Here is a 14299-nt window from a genome sequence, read left to right as displayed (position 1 = left end):
CAATATTGATCACCTGATCAATTTCCGCCATTTTGGTTCCTAGTTTTGAAATTTTAGCTTGTGTTTATATAGCAATTGCTGCTAGTAATACAGTATTTTGAGATAATATTGCGTTTTTATGGATAAGTGTGTAATAACTGATTGTTGAAGGCTACTAAATGTCATTACATATCGCATAAATCGAGGATTACGAAAAAAATGAAAGAAATGCCTTTACGTCGAACTTACGAAATTTGATTGCGCATGGTGATTGTTGTGCTGAACTGCTTTTGATATAAGGTTCAATTAACTGACTCAAGTAGAGAAACATTTTTGGGGCAAATCACATTGCAAAGTTCGTGCTGATGCAGTTTCAATAGTTTTCTTACTCCAAAGCTTGTTTTTTAATCGAAGATGATTTCTCATTATGTTCTGAAATTGATCAATCTACAAACCTCTCAATTCTCAGCCACTTCCACACTAAAACAACTACACCAAATCACAGAAACTCTTATGATTTTCCATGTTGTATTTTGTATTTTTAGTTCATCATTTAAAAATGAAGTAATTATAATTAGGATATTCAATGAAACAGCTGAGTACAATATATTTTTGGTATTGAATTGGACAAATGTATCCTACTTCTGTAGCTCAAAGTAGAACATTACTTCTCTTCTAGACTTGTTGATGATATTTTAATTGTAGGTTTTGGTTTATAAGATCACAGAGGCATATCTCCATAATTTCAGCTATTTGGGCTTTTTAATGTATATTACAACTGTTGCTGCCTTTCTCATATATATTAAAATATTGCCGGCTTTCTGATATATATTTAGGTGCTGCTAGCTTTTTGATATATATATTTCACTGGCAATACAAGGCATAGAATTTGAACAAACGGGGCTGAGCTCCCTCCAACACACCCCTGTTTGATCATTAAACACATATAGAAGTTTTGTCATTCCTCAACCAATAAATTTAACTCTGCTAAATTAAAGATTGGATCAGACTCATATGCTGTATAAAAGACTACAAACAGTAGCATTTATAGCAAACAAACAACAACAGAAATGTTTCATATTATAGAAATAATATATTCATTTTAAAGAAATGCTTCACCAAAATTTTCAGCAGAATCCCTAACAAACTTTATTAGAAATAAACTTTATAAAGTGATAAAGGCGAAATAACTTCATATACAGGAATAAAACGTTTAAGGTCAAATGCATCTTGGTCAAATCATTGCATATTTCAATAACTAAAAAGTAAAAAAGTCTGTCATTTTCTGCTGAGCAAGAAAATTTTGTGATCTTTCAGAATAAAAAATATCATGCTTGGCTTAAATTGGGGCATAAATCACTCACTACCATTAAATTGTTACAAATCTTGAACACAAATCTCTCCGGACCAAATCTGCATGATTACTATGATTCAAAGTTTCGAACAAAGTCTTGTCCAAGTATTTGATAACACTGAAGCCAGGACAACATTGCCGCTTGCCACCAAGCTTAAAGATCTTGAAAACTTGTTACAGAGTCGGAACATAAGCCGAGAAAACACGTTCACGTACGAAAAATACTTCTTACAATGGGTCACGATCAATTTGAAGCAAGAACTAGTAAACCGCAAACGAAGCTCAAACCAATGAAATTAAATCAGGTCTGCCGCAAATCGTTAAAAAAACGCAAAGAGCTTGCTATTATTCCTAATATATTTGATACTACCATGGAATAAGCTTAAATTGCTTTCTTCTTTTGCATATAAACCCAATTTCCAATAGTATTATTATAGTTTCACTTTGCAAGTAGGAACCAAAATGGCGGCTCCGCGCTCGCCCCAGACCGTTTGTCCCAACTCTTATACTATAGAGGGCTCTGGTGGATGGCTCTTTGCAGGCTACAAAATAATGGCCGCAAAAAAGCGGTAAAAAATGTCGTTTGTTCGAAGAAAATGTCGTTTTATGAATGTCAATTTCGTTTTATATAAATGAGTTTCGTTTTATAAAAATAACTTTCATAACTTGAAAAATAAATTTCGTTGTGTATATATAAATTATGGTAAACGAATTTTCGTTTTCTTTTATATTTTTGCGTTTCGTTTTACAAATATTGAAAAAGTTGCCAGTATATTATTTTCGACATACGATAATGTGTTTCGTTGTAAATATTTTCGATTTTGGTAATATTGTCCATCTTGGCGCGCCATAAGATAGTTAGGTCTCTCAATGATTGGGGATTTAAATTTCTTTTAAGAAATTTAGAACCTGAAGTACCTTCGAAGAAGCAAGACATCTTGAGATTGCAAAATATGAATCAACAAAACGAGAAGTAAACTGTAAATTTTCGACTTTATTTCAAAGTCATCCTCAGACAGAATCATTCTGAGGATGACTTTGAAATAAAGTCGAAAATTTACAGTTTACTTCTCGTCTTGTTTTGATTCATATTTTGCAATCTCAAGATGTCTTGCTTCTTCGGAATTTGTTTTATATTATACTTCTTTAAATTGTCGGCTGGTCATGGTTTTTGAAGTACCTTCGTTACCCCACTGCGTGCGTCTTATTTTATTAACCCACTATAAATACCTGGAAGATTTGAAATAAAAACCTAAACATTACAGTTTCAATTGAATCTTGATTATAACTTAAATTTGAGTTTACAAGATATATTTTTAGGTATATATTCTCTTTTTATTGTACTTTGTGAAATAAAATTCTCGTCCGGTCAAGGATGTGATGGGTTTTTGAAATACTTGATTATTCATCTTATGACGTAAGGTCAACAGCAATGATGTAATTACTACCCATGGTTGTGCCATGAGGAAAATTGAAAAAATAGAAATGTAAACATGGACGGAAGGTTTCGTCGAAAAACTGCGCGACTATTGAACTAAACGCGACAAAACATGAGCGAAAAGAAAGCTAAGGTCTCAGGGAATATTATGTTTTCTTATGCCGAACCAAAACGACCCAAAATCATCACGTCACTCGTGATTATCTAACGTTATATTTCAACATACAGAATTTGAAAACGGCGATAGTTTGTGGATCGTTTTGTGGTGCAACTTCAACATTACTTTTTCAGCCATTGGATCTCGTTAAGACAAGGATACAAATCAACAAAGGGCATGGGTAAATGAACAAACATTCCCAATGAAAGGGGGGGGGGGATGAGGCATACTTATTATCCGGCTAAAATAGTTTTTCTTTTCATGAAAGGTTATGGCAATCACTTGTAAATGTTTGGAAAACGGATAAAGTACGAGGATTATGGAAGGGAGTGATTCCAGTAAGTCTACAAAAGCCAAACAATAACCCACCAGTTCCAATGTGACCATACATGCCTTTTTACAAGATTACGTAGGTCGGATGAGCTTTGAAGCTCCCCCCTGTCATTCAGTGACAGTATTCTAACTCAACTGATTGCTTTGCTTGAAATACTTTCGCAAAACTCTTTTCATTCATAGAGAAACGAGTTTGCATACGATTAGTGAGAAAGCATGCTTTCTTTGTTCCACAAGTTTAACAAGCTTTAGAATACAGCCATATGTCTTGTGTTGACCTTATAGAATGCAAAAAATTTGACTGGCCTTTTTCTGCTATTAGAATGAAAGAAACACTAAGGAATACACAATTTTATATCGTATTTGAGCAATTTTAGAGACAGAGGGTAGAGGGGTTTACATTGACCAGCACATAAGTCTACTTTGATATTCAATGCGAAATTTTTAAATTGTCAACAATAGTCCCTGTATCGGACCGTTCCTGGAGTTGGAATATACTATGGCTGTTTGCATGTGATGGATGCTGGACTAAGGTGACATTTAAGCTTATAATATATCTATGGGATTTAGAAAAGCAAGGTGGTAAACAATTGATGACTGTTTTATGTATGTAGAAAAAATCACAGCAGTTTCATATGGTTCACTTCAGGTGCAACAGCGCGAAGTGTTGCAGCATTGTGCCTAATGCCAGCCAATATTATCAAGATTCGTTTTGAGGTATGGTACAAGTTGAGGAAGTAGCATTGATCATACATATAGGCAGTCAAAATGAACTGCTCACTAGCAATAAAGATAGTCTAATAGTGTAACAATGAGACAAAATGCTAAAACATTAGATGTATGTAGGTTACACCATCCAAAATTGCTATCCAACATTGTTACACATATCTTATGGCATTTCTGTTTGACTGCCAGTGTACAACAATGGCCAACTATTTGTTCACATGATAGTTAGCCATTTTAAGGGTGAAATTTATAAACACCTCAGGGCTTATCAGGCATTAGGTGAAATAAATTACAGCAGCTCATTCTTTGCTACATTTACATTAAATGACAAAGCAGTTGGTGAAATTATCTACTTTAGACATTTTTAACCATTACCAATGTTTTTAAAGTGTTTTCAAATGAAACTGAGCTGCTATTTGGCTATCGCGGTGTATCCCTCTTAATAGCTGGAAAAAAGAGGAATCATATACATACAGCATTTGACTCTTGGTCAAAATAATTAAGTCATGATGGCTGACCACTGAATTTTAAATGTCAGTTTTAAATTAGTTAATTTTAATAACATTTCCATTAATGTTTCTTTTATTCACGACTTGGCCCAGAAATGTGAAGGAAAGGTTTCCTTAGCTGATTCACTTAGCACTTAAAATGGCATAAAGTATGCTGAGACATGTTTGCTCTAAAGAAATTTGTCATGTATTTAAAATGTTTTATGACTATTGAAATGTAAAGCTAATCCAAAAATGAGCTGTTGTATTGTTTTTTCAATTGCCCTTGTCTGTAGCTCACCCTGAAGTAATTGCATTTCAATTCAAATCAGGGGGGTGCCTTAATGGTGCATGGTAGCCAGTACAGATTGTCATATCCATATATGGTTATATCATTTATCAATATTGCTGCCAATGAAGTGCCAGACGGGAAACAGACTTTCAATATAAATATTAGAGCCCAACAAATAATTTTGAACATAGCCATAAACAATTTGGTTTTGTGAAATTTATTAAAATATCCATGTATGGTTATATCACATGTGGAAAAATACTACAAAACAGTATATGATATTTTTGTTTCAGAGTGGATGCTATAAATACAAAACAGTTCTAGGTGCTTTGAAAGAAATTTGGTCAACAGAAGGATTTAACGGTTCGTACTTTAAGCACAGCTTTGAACTTTAAGCACAGCTTTGAACTTTAAGCACAGCTTTGAACTTTAAGCACAGCTTTGAACTTTAAGCACAGCTTTGAACTTTAAGCACAGCTTTGAACTTCAAGCACAGCTCTCAACTTTAAGCACAGCTCTGAACTTTAAGCACAGCTCTGAACTTAGAATTCTCTATGCTGTTTTTGTGGGCAGCCTGTCCGCAGGCCAACCTCTTAGTCATATTGCAAAAAAGTAACAAAACGACCTTCCAACTGGAATTAGCATAAACAATGTTGTTTTTCTAAATGTTTAAGGTCTATACAGGGGAAGTTTTTCAACAATATTACGCGATGCACCATTCTCAGGGATATACCTAATGTTTTATGGTCAAATTAAAGACATAGTGAAACAAAGTAAGATGAGTAAACCTCAATCTACGTATAACGCGTCGGATAACGCCAATTCTACCGTGACAACAAGTGAAATATTTTTCATTTCCTCTCACAGGCCTTGGTACAGAAGAAGTCAATTCTCTTGCAGTATCAATGTGTGGACTATTATCTGGTCTTCTTGCTTCTCTACTAACGCACCCTGCCGATGTTGTAAAAACATCGATACAAGCAAGCACGGGACCTTACAGCAATCTTGAGATGGTTCAAAGTGTTTTCTATGTACGAACACTTGTATTTAAGAAATAAAAGATGTTTACTGTGTTTGCACAGGCTTATGCAAACCGAGGAGAACTCGAAAGCGGATCAGTGCAAACCCGAGACCGAAACTCGAGAATCTCTTCGATTGATTTAATTTATCGAGATTAGATCGGTTTTCACAGGCTAATGCAAACTCGGCTATAGCCCAATCTGCGCACGCGTTGTGTTGTTGTTATTTTATAAATATAAACGAAGTGATGAGGTGAGTGTTGTTGGTTACAAGTTTCTTTTTGTCGTAGGAAAACGGGATTCAAGGATTCTTTAAAGGTTTTGCACCACGTGCAACAAGACGAACATTAATGGCAGCCACGACTTGGACAATATATGAGAAGGTCAGTTTCACATGAAATTCACTATGATCAAGGATTGTAATAATACAATGTCATAATTCTAAATTCACCTGGCAAAGGGCCTGTATAACGAAAATGTTTCTTGTTTAAATTGCGAACATTTTCATTGAGAAGAACTCTTAAAATGAAATTGTTCTTTCTAAAACAGTTTAGTCACGTCTCTTTGCATTCTCAAGATATTGAAGCTTTGTGTGATGTCCGATTTATACAGAACGTGACGTCACATTGCATAAAGATAAAAGGAATAATCAGGAATAATTTGCTGATAAGTAACACCCACCGGGATATTTATAAATTTGCAGCGTTTAATTTAAAAAATAAGAGTGCATTATGTGTTTGCAAATGCTAACGCAAACACAGCTTTACACCAATCACCGCACGTGTTTTATTTTGTATATTTTATAAGATGCAATATGACGTCACTAGCCGTATAAACCGGACATAACAAAAACTTCAACATCTCGATAACGAAAAGTGATACAAATAAACTGTTTTAGAAAGTCCACAGTAATACACAATTTGCATTATTAGGTCACTCAGCAGTTACGCAAATGAAAACATTGCAATTGCATTGAGAGTTTACTTGAGAAAGCAATCTGCTTGGTTTCAAGCGTTTCGTAATTCCAGCAAAAGGCGTCCTAATTCTTGCTTTCAGTTGGACGAGGTTTTGGTTGAGAAGGTTTTGTGGCTTTCGGAACAATAGTTGGCAATCGATTTAAAGATCAAATATCGAATCGTCTATCTTAGATTCGCCGCGACTTTCTGAGCTAGAAGTTTCCTGAAGACCCGGGCAAAAGTTTTCGAAAGAACTAGGGCCTTCAGTCGTACTTTATGCCTCAGAAACGTGACTAAGAACAGCAGTAAACTCTCTTTTGCTAAAATAAATGGTTTGAACCCGGGAGTTATCGTTACATGTTTGTAAATGATGATCGTCCAGGTTAATAAAGTCCTGAGAAGGACTGTTTTTGTTGTTGTTGACTGACGTTTCGACAACCTTAGCGGTAGTCATCTTCAGAGTCAAATGAATTTAGTCATTTGACTCTGAAGATGACTACCGCTAAGGTTGTCGAAACGTCAATCAACAACAAAAAAAACAGTCCTTCTCAGGACTACACCAACCTGGACGATCTCTTTGGCTAGGTGGCCATATTGCAATGTTTTCAAGTGCGTGACTAATAAGTGACGTAATAATGCATGTTGTCTATTTTTAGGGTTCTCTTCAATGAAAACATACTTCAAATAGAAAAATTTTCGTTTCACTTTTCGCCCCTTTAACCAAAAGCATATGAGTCGTAAACGAGTCTTTACTCTTTTTTATTTCCTTTAGATAATGTCGGTCGTTGGAATCAAATAAAAACTGTTTGGGGGAAAAGTCTTTGCATGAACACTGCACTAAATGTTTTGATTGTTTTAACTTGAAACAATACCGTAGAGTCTGGAATGTTCAGTGCGAGATCAGTAGCCTCAAGGGGTTACTTTGAAATCACCATCGGTTAACTCCAATGGTCAACTCATAATCCATGAAGAAACGGTCTAGTCTGGTAAAAATTTGTGGTAGCTAGTTGACGCAAATGTACATGAACGTTTTATTTGGATAAAAAGTATATATTTTGTGAAGCTATTAAAAATTCCACAAAGACGGCGGTTACTTTTCCCATTCTTTAGTTATTGAAAAAGTGGCTACTTTCGAGGGGGAGCCAACCTCTAGGAGGGGGAGCCTACCTCAAGAAGGGGAGCCTACCTCTAGGAGGGAGAGCCTACTTCTAGAAAGGGGAGCCTAGATCAAGGAGGGGAGCCTACCTCTAGGAGTGGGAGGCTACCTCTAGGAGAGGGAGGCTACTTTCAGGAGGGTGAGGCTACTTTCAGGAGGAGGAGGAGGCTACTTTCAGGAGGGCAAGGCTACTTTCAGAAGGGCAAGGCTGCTTTCAGGAGGGGAAGGTTACTTTCAGGGGGAGGCTGCATTCATTCAGGAGAGCTACTTTCTAGACTCTACGGTAATTTAATAAAATTACTATTTGGTAATTTGATTTTTTAAATTCTAAATCTCGGAACGCGAACAAGCTACATCCTTGTACATACGATTCTCTTTGATGTATCATTACAATTATTAAAGTTCTTTCTGTACAAAACGAAGTCATATTATTTTTTCCAATAGAGCCGTTCATTTCTATTCGTGTACATTACTGTTCATTTCATTGACTAGACTTCATCCCAATAACAATTCCAATACTATCGCTAAGCCATTGAGAAAAATAAGCGGCACTATAACGAAAAAAATTATATAAGTCAGTATTTAAGAGAAAAACCCTAAACTAACACAGATATTAGGTGCCAATCAAGCTAACCACGTGTAAAATTGTCTTTTCCACGAGATCGTTGTATGTAGAATAAAAAATAGCCGAGAAACGTTCATGGTTATGGCAACAACAAACTGGATCTCTTAACACAGTTTTTGAAGTAAATAGCTAAGTTAGTCACAAATTATCAGAGAAATCAGATCCTTAAAAACATTCGTAACAATCCCAATCTTATTATTCTGAAACCTGACAAAGGCAATGGCAGAATAATAGCGAGAGATTTGCCACGCGGAAACCAGATTCGTATGAAAAAAAATTGGCGTTGTCATCTTAGATCGTCAAACATACCGTCTTCGAGTAATAAAAAAAAACGGTAAAGTTCAAACCGCTTGAAGAAAATCCTACACTATCCAGAGAAGCTAAATTACAACGACTGCCAAGAAAACTAAGAAAGAAGGGTTCAATTGACAACCAAGTATAAAATGACATTGTCCCTAAAGGCTCTCAACCATCCCGTTTTTATGTCTCACTCAAGTTACACAAGAAACGTGAAGCAGAACAACCGCATCCACTACGACCAATATTCTCATCGAAATACTCTTACAATTACAATCTATAGCTAAGTATCTCAGTTCCATACTAACACCACTCATACCAGATGACCACTCCACTAAAGATTCTTTCACTTTCCTCGACGAACTCTCATCTTTCAACTCATCCGCTTCTTGTCACAAATTCTTAATCTCCTACTATGTTGAAAGCCTATTCACTAACATACCGCTTACTGAAACGATTGATCTAGCCATTGACGCTATTTTCACCGACAACCCTAAGTTCACCATGAACAAGACAGACCTAAAACAACTGTTTTTAATAGCAACGGCACAAACACATTTTTTATTTGATGGAAAATTTTACGACCAGACTGACGGTGCTGCAATGGGTTCTCCCCTAGCACCTATACTTGCAAACATCTTTATGGGCTCACATGAACAAAACTGTATTACTAACTACAACGATACAAAACAATTATTCTACCGCCAGCACTTTTTTAGTTACGTCAACAAACAACACGCAAACGTTAAATTTTTTTTCGAAACTGAAAGACAAAACCAACTACGTTTTATAGACATTTTATTAACAAGATCACATAACACCTATAAAACGTGAACTTATCGTAAACCAACCTACACAGGACTATTGACAGACTACTTCAGTTTTACACCTCTTTCATACAAGACTGGATTAATACGCACACTTATAGACAGAGCATACAAAATTAACAACACCGACAATGGCTTTCAACAAGACCTAAAGAACATCACATCTATTTTATTACGCAACTCTTTCCCACTACACTTCATCAACAAAACCGTCAAACGATATCTCCATGACTAAACTAATACTAACTGCAAAGCAAACATTAAAACATCCGATATAACCATCACGACCAACAACAACGAACAGTCCATAAAAACTCTTTACTTCAAACTACCGTACATCGGACATCATTCACGACACACACAACGCAGACTTACAAACATCATCAAACGCTTCTGCACTGACATTAACATCCGACTAATTTTCAATTCCTTTAAAATCAAAAACTACTTCTCATTCAAAGATCCTATCCCTGATTCCATTAAATCTATGGTGGTGTACCAATTCGATTGTGCGGGATGTAATTCCCGATATATTGGCGAAACTTCCCGTCACTTATCCACCAGAATCAGGGAACAAACCACAACTGACAAAAACTTACATATCTTTTGACACCTTTTAAAATCACCTTCATGCAAAACTAACTATTCACCCTCTTGCTTTAAAATCATCGACACTGCACATACTACATTCGCACTCAAAATCAAAGAAAAACTTCACATTAACAAAACTAAGTTTTTCGTTTTAACACTATATTAAGTCTGTAAATGCACTCATCATTAATTCTAACCACTATTTCGTTGTGATATTAATATATAATCAACTCATAATTGTATAAACAATCACTGTATCATATTCCTACAATACATATTTATTTATACATACATAATATTCTATATTATACTGAAGATTGCATCATGAGATGTTGAAACATGTTTACGAATTTTAAAAAAAACTTGTCGTATTTATTAAATGTGTAATGTGTATTAGAAAAATAATCCGAGCATGAGCTGTTTACCCAAGCAAATATAGTCTGCTTAACCAAGCGTTTGAGTAAGGGATGCAGCACACGACCGCATTCTCCCTGGGTATCACAAGTGACTATGTTGGTCTTTTCTATGGTCTATAGAGAAACCCACTTTCAACATTCATCTTATGAAATTTCAATTCATTTTGGATGGAAAACTAACTTGAATAATGTAATCAAACCACAAGCTGTACACTTGCAATGTAATTTATAGTTCAATGAATTTCGTCAGTGGAAAATCTGCTGTTGCACATTTTGATGGTTTCAGTGAAAAATATAAGGAGAAGCAAAGCAGGTTTTGATTTAAAATAAACATGAAACCAAGGATAAACAATTAAAATATTATGGAGCTGAAGATAGAGGGAACCAAGGACAGGCAGACCAAGGTAGAGATGGTCAGATGGAATGGATCCATAGAGAAAATCAACATTGGAGCAGCTTCACTTCCTACAGACGCTCTAAACGTCTCCAAGCTAAAAAGCACGTGTAAATAATATTTTTCATTCTGATGAAGGCTCGAAGCAACGAGTCGAAAGCTCAATAAAAAATCATTTAAAAAATCCGGAGAAACGTTTTATCTTTTATATATTCAATGCCTGGATTACAAATTTTCAAACTTATAAAATCGACATATGGGATAGATATTCTCAGAAGAACAAGAAAATGGGAATTATTCGCACGTAAAGAGTCATCAACATTGGAGCAGCTTCACTTCCTACAGACGCTCTAAACGTCTCCAAGCTAAAAAGCACGTGTAAATAATATTTTTCATTCTGATGAAGGCTCGAAGCAACGAGTCGAAAGCTCAATAAAAAATCATTTAAAAAATCCGGAGAAACGTTTTATCTTTTATATATTCAATGCCTGGATTACAAATTTTCAAACTTATAAAATCGACATATGGGATAGATATTCTCAGAAGAACAAGAAAATGGGAATTATTCGCACGTAAAGAGTCATCAACATTGGAGCAGCTTCACTTCCTACAGACGCTCTAAACGTCTCCAAGCTAAAAAGCACGTGTAAATAAATATTTTTCATTCTGATGAAGGCTCGAAGCAACGAGTCGAAAGCTCAATAAAAATCATTTAAAAATCCGGAGAAACGTTTTATCTTTTATATATTCAATGCCTGGATTACAAATTTTCAAACTTATAAAATCGACATATGGGATAGATATTCTCAGAAGAACAAGAAAATGGGAATTATTCGCACGTAAAGAGTCATCAACATTGGAGCAGCTTCACTTCCTACAGACGCTCTAAACGTCTCCAAGCTAAAAAGCACGTGTAAATAATATTTTTCATTCTGATGAAGGCTCGAAGCAACGAGTCGAAAGCTCAATAAAAAATCATTTAAAAAATCCGGAGAAACGTTTTATCTTTTATATATTCAATGCCTGGATTACAAATTTTCAAACTTATAGAGAAAATCATATAATTGAGAAAAGATCAACACTAGACATGATAAAGATTATGAATTTTTGGTGGAATAGAGTCGGAGCTGCGAACCCTACGACAGTCTGGGAGTAAAGCTGTAAGTGAAACAAAAAGCAGAAGAACCAATTAGTATTAATGGCATTTTGCTCTCAGCCTTTCACTTACCTCTCATAACAGTTCTCACGGCATGCACTAAATTTGCTATCTGTTGTTTGATTCCCTTTTCTTCATGACCGAATCCTTGAGACTGGTTTATCTGGTCACGGGCCCAGCCAACTTCAAAACGAGATAACAAACAATATGTTCATTGATTCATAAATTCGATTAGTCGCTATTCGGATTTTTATAAATATAGCTTGTATGACTGCTTGAAACAGAGCAATTGAATAGGGAAGAAATATAGACAAGAGAGGTTTTCAACTTACTTTTGATAAGAATCTTTCCTCGTTTAGAATGGCAACTGCGTTAACGAGAAGCAACATCGCTTCAAGAAAAGCATACAACGTCACCGCCATGTTGGAAATATTGGTACTTTCGTTCCCAGGTCCTTATTCCACCAAACAGGAACAACCTTATTGACAAAGCCTGGGTACGAAGTTGAATTTTTATTCGTAAGTGAATGTGTAGAAGATAACCACTAGTCTTCTCACTGATTCTTCTGAGGCTCGTTTTTAATGTCAATCTTTAATATGCAAACACATTCAAATAGAAGTTCGGTATTTAGATTCTTCATTTTCTCGCGACCAATAAAGAAAGCGACGTACAATTAACTATGCACGTAATAGCATTGGCAGCCCATAACTATGGGGTTTTTCTTAATAAATCTGAAATAATATTCCTTTCTTACTCCTGAGTAACCGGAGTATATAAGGACTCGAGTTTCAACAGCAGACCACGGCTGATGAATGCCATGGAGCTGGATTCACAGGTTTCAGCGCATGCTCGGAGCCAAACACCGTATAAAATCAGGCCAAACTTTATAAAAAGTAGCCGAATTCACGAGGTAATAACTATGCAGAATACACACTATTAAAAAAACAATAATGTGCATATCATATGCAGTGATCATAAGACGCCTCCATTCGGCAGCAGCAAAGAGCCTGGCACTAGCGACAGAATAAATACCTTTTCGCTGTTTTACGTGTTTATCTTTTATGAAATTAGTTCAAATTTTGTAATTATGTTCAAACTGCGTTATTTAAATAATAAAGTTTACGATCCGAACAGTAATAGCATGTTTCTCTGTTTCGTCATTTCTCGTGCAATTGATTCCATTATATCAATGAGACTAAAATAGGAAAGAAAAGCCAATGTTTTTCGAGGCTAAGCAAGTAAAAAAAGAAGCCAAATTCGAGTAATTTGGCCTCGAAAAGGCCAATCAGAAAACCCGGCACAGGAGCGAATTATTTTAGGTCTAAAATTTCGATATCAAATTACTGCATGGTTATAAAGCAGGTTTGCGTAATAGCTAATGCTAGTTACAGTCACACTCTGGACGAGCAGATACCATACAAGCTATAACAAGCAATAATGAAGGTGAAAAATTACACCCGACGAAAACAAACGCCGTACAACAAGGTAGAGTAACAGAACTACATTGTCATACTCACGTTTAATTGTTCTCGGGCAAATGCCTCAATATTAACAGCATAATATGAACAAAGCTTGAGAGGAATTTTTTTTCGAGAAGAAAGTTAACTTTATTTTGCAGTCGGCAATAAAATGCAGCAAGAATGTTCGTTAACAATTAAACATGAACGAAATCATTAAATTTTCTTCGAAAAAATCATTTTTGTATCTACTTTCGGTTACAAGCTGACATAGGAAGACTTCCTCTATTCTTCGAAAAGATTTATTTTCTTAGAAAGTTCTGTGCTTTCTGTAACTTGAGTAGGGGCGCAGATATTCAATTGACACGTCTTCCGAAAAACACTGAAATTCATGTGTCGCGTTCGGTAAAGAGGAGATGATTAATTATACACAAGTTTTAAATAGTCGAATAATCCCGAGAGAAGCCATAGACTGGAGTATAAAAGGACTTGGGATTTGGAAATTACATCAATGATGAAAACACTAAACACTAGTGGCGAATAATCCGATGATCAACATCTGTTGAAGAAGTCGGTTCTTTAGAAAAAAATGCGGTATAGTTTGAACATTTCAAGCAAAATACTTAGTACAATGTAAC

At 35.5% G+C, this 14299-nt stretch overlaps 2 protein-coding genes across 2 annotated transcripts; one reads left to right on the top strand and one right to left on the bottom strand.

Moving 5' to 3' along the window:
• Nucleotides 1–2754: 2754 nt before the first annotated feature.
• Nucleotides 2755–8316, top strand: LOC124456772 (mitochondrial glycine transporter-like). Its single transcript, XM_047007123.1, has 10 exons — nucleotides 2755–2904; nucleotides 3000–3109; nucleotides 3197–3266; nucleotides 3724–3794; nucleotides 3876–3978; nucleotides 5061–5130; nucleotides 5442–5540; nucleotides 5635–5798; nucleotides 6077–6169; nucleotides 7515–8316. Exons 1-10 carry the CDS (start codon nucleotides 2884–2886, stop codon nucleotides 7539–7541), a joined length of 828 nt encoding a protein of 275 aa, XP_046863079.1. The 5' UTR covers nucleotides 2755–2883; the 3' UTR covers nucleotides 7542–8316.
• On the bottom strand, nucleotides 8250–12654 carry LOC124456784 (immediate early response 3-interacting protein 1-like). The gene is made up of 3 exons (XM_047007128.1): nucleotides 12533–12654; nucleotides 12277–12387; nucleotides 8250–8449 (listed from the first exon to the last, which is right to left on the bottom strand). Exons 1-3 carry the CDS (start codon nucleotides 12624–12626, stop codon nucleotides 8394–8396), a joined length of 261 nt encoding a protein of 86 aa, XP_046863084.1. The 5' UTR covers nucleotides 12627–12654; the 3' UTR covers nucleotides 8250–8393.
• Between the last annotated feature and the right edge of the window lie 1645 nt (nucleotides 12655–14299).

This window comes from Xenia sp. Carnegie-2017, unplaced genomic scaffold (genome assembly GCF_021976095.1).
Source record: "Xenia sp. Carnegie-2017 unplaced genomic scaffold, XeniaSp_v1 HiC_scaffold_13, whole genome shotgun sequence".
In the NCBI taxonomy this organism is placed as follows: Eukaryota; Metazoa; Cnidaria; class Anthozoa; order Malacalcyonacea; family Xeniidae; genus Xenia; species Xenia sp. Carnegie-2017.
The sequence above is the reverse complement of the archived record's forward strand: the minus strand, read 5'-3'. Positions and strand labels throughout refer to the sequence as shown.

What these genes read in the sequence shown, in the direction of transcription:
- LOC124456784 (XM_047007128.1), bottom strand. Translation starts at nt 12,626, where the DNA reads ATGGCGGTGACGTTGTATGCTTTTCTTGAAGCGATGTTGCTTCTCGTT. An exon ending in AAGATTCTTATCAAAAGTAA is followed by an intron (nt 12,388 to 12,532) that starts GTTGAAAACCTC and finishes CTCGTTTTGAAG; the next exon opens with TTGGCTGGGCCCGTGACCAG. An exon ending in CGTGAGAACTGTTATGAGAG is followed by an intron (nt 8,450 to 12,276) that starts GTAAGTGAAAGG and finishes TTTTCGTTATAG; the next exon opens with TGCCGCTTATTTTTCTCAAT.
- LOC124456772 (XM_047007123.1), top strand. Translation starts at nt 2,884, where the DNA reads ATGAGCGAAAAGAAAGCTAAG. An exon ending in TGAGCGAAAAGAAAGCTAAG is followed by an intron (nt 2,905 to 2,999) that starts GTCTCAGGGAAT and finishes TTCAACATACAG; the next exon opens with AATTTGAAAACGGCGATAGT. An exon ending in TAAAGACATAGTGAAACAAA is followed by an intron (nt 5,541 to 5,634) that starts GTAAGATGAGTA and finishes TTCCTCTCACAG; the next exon opens with GCCTTGGTACAGAAGAAGTC.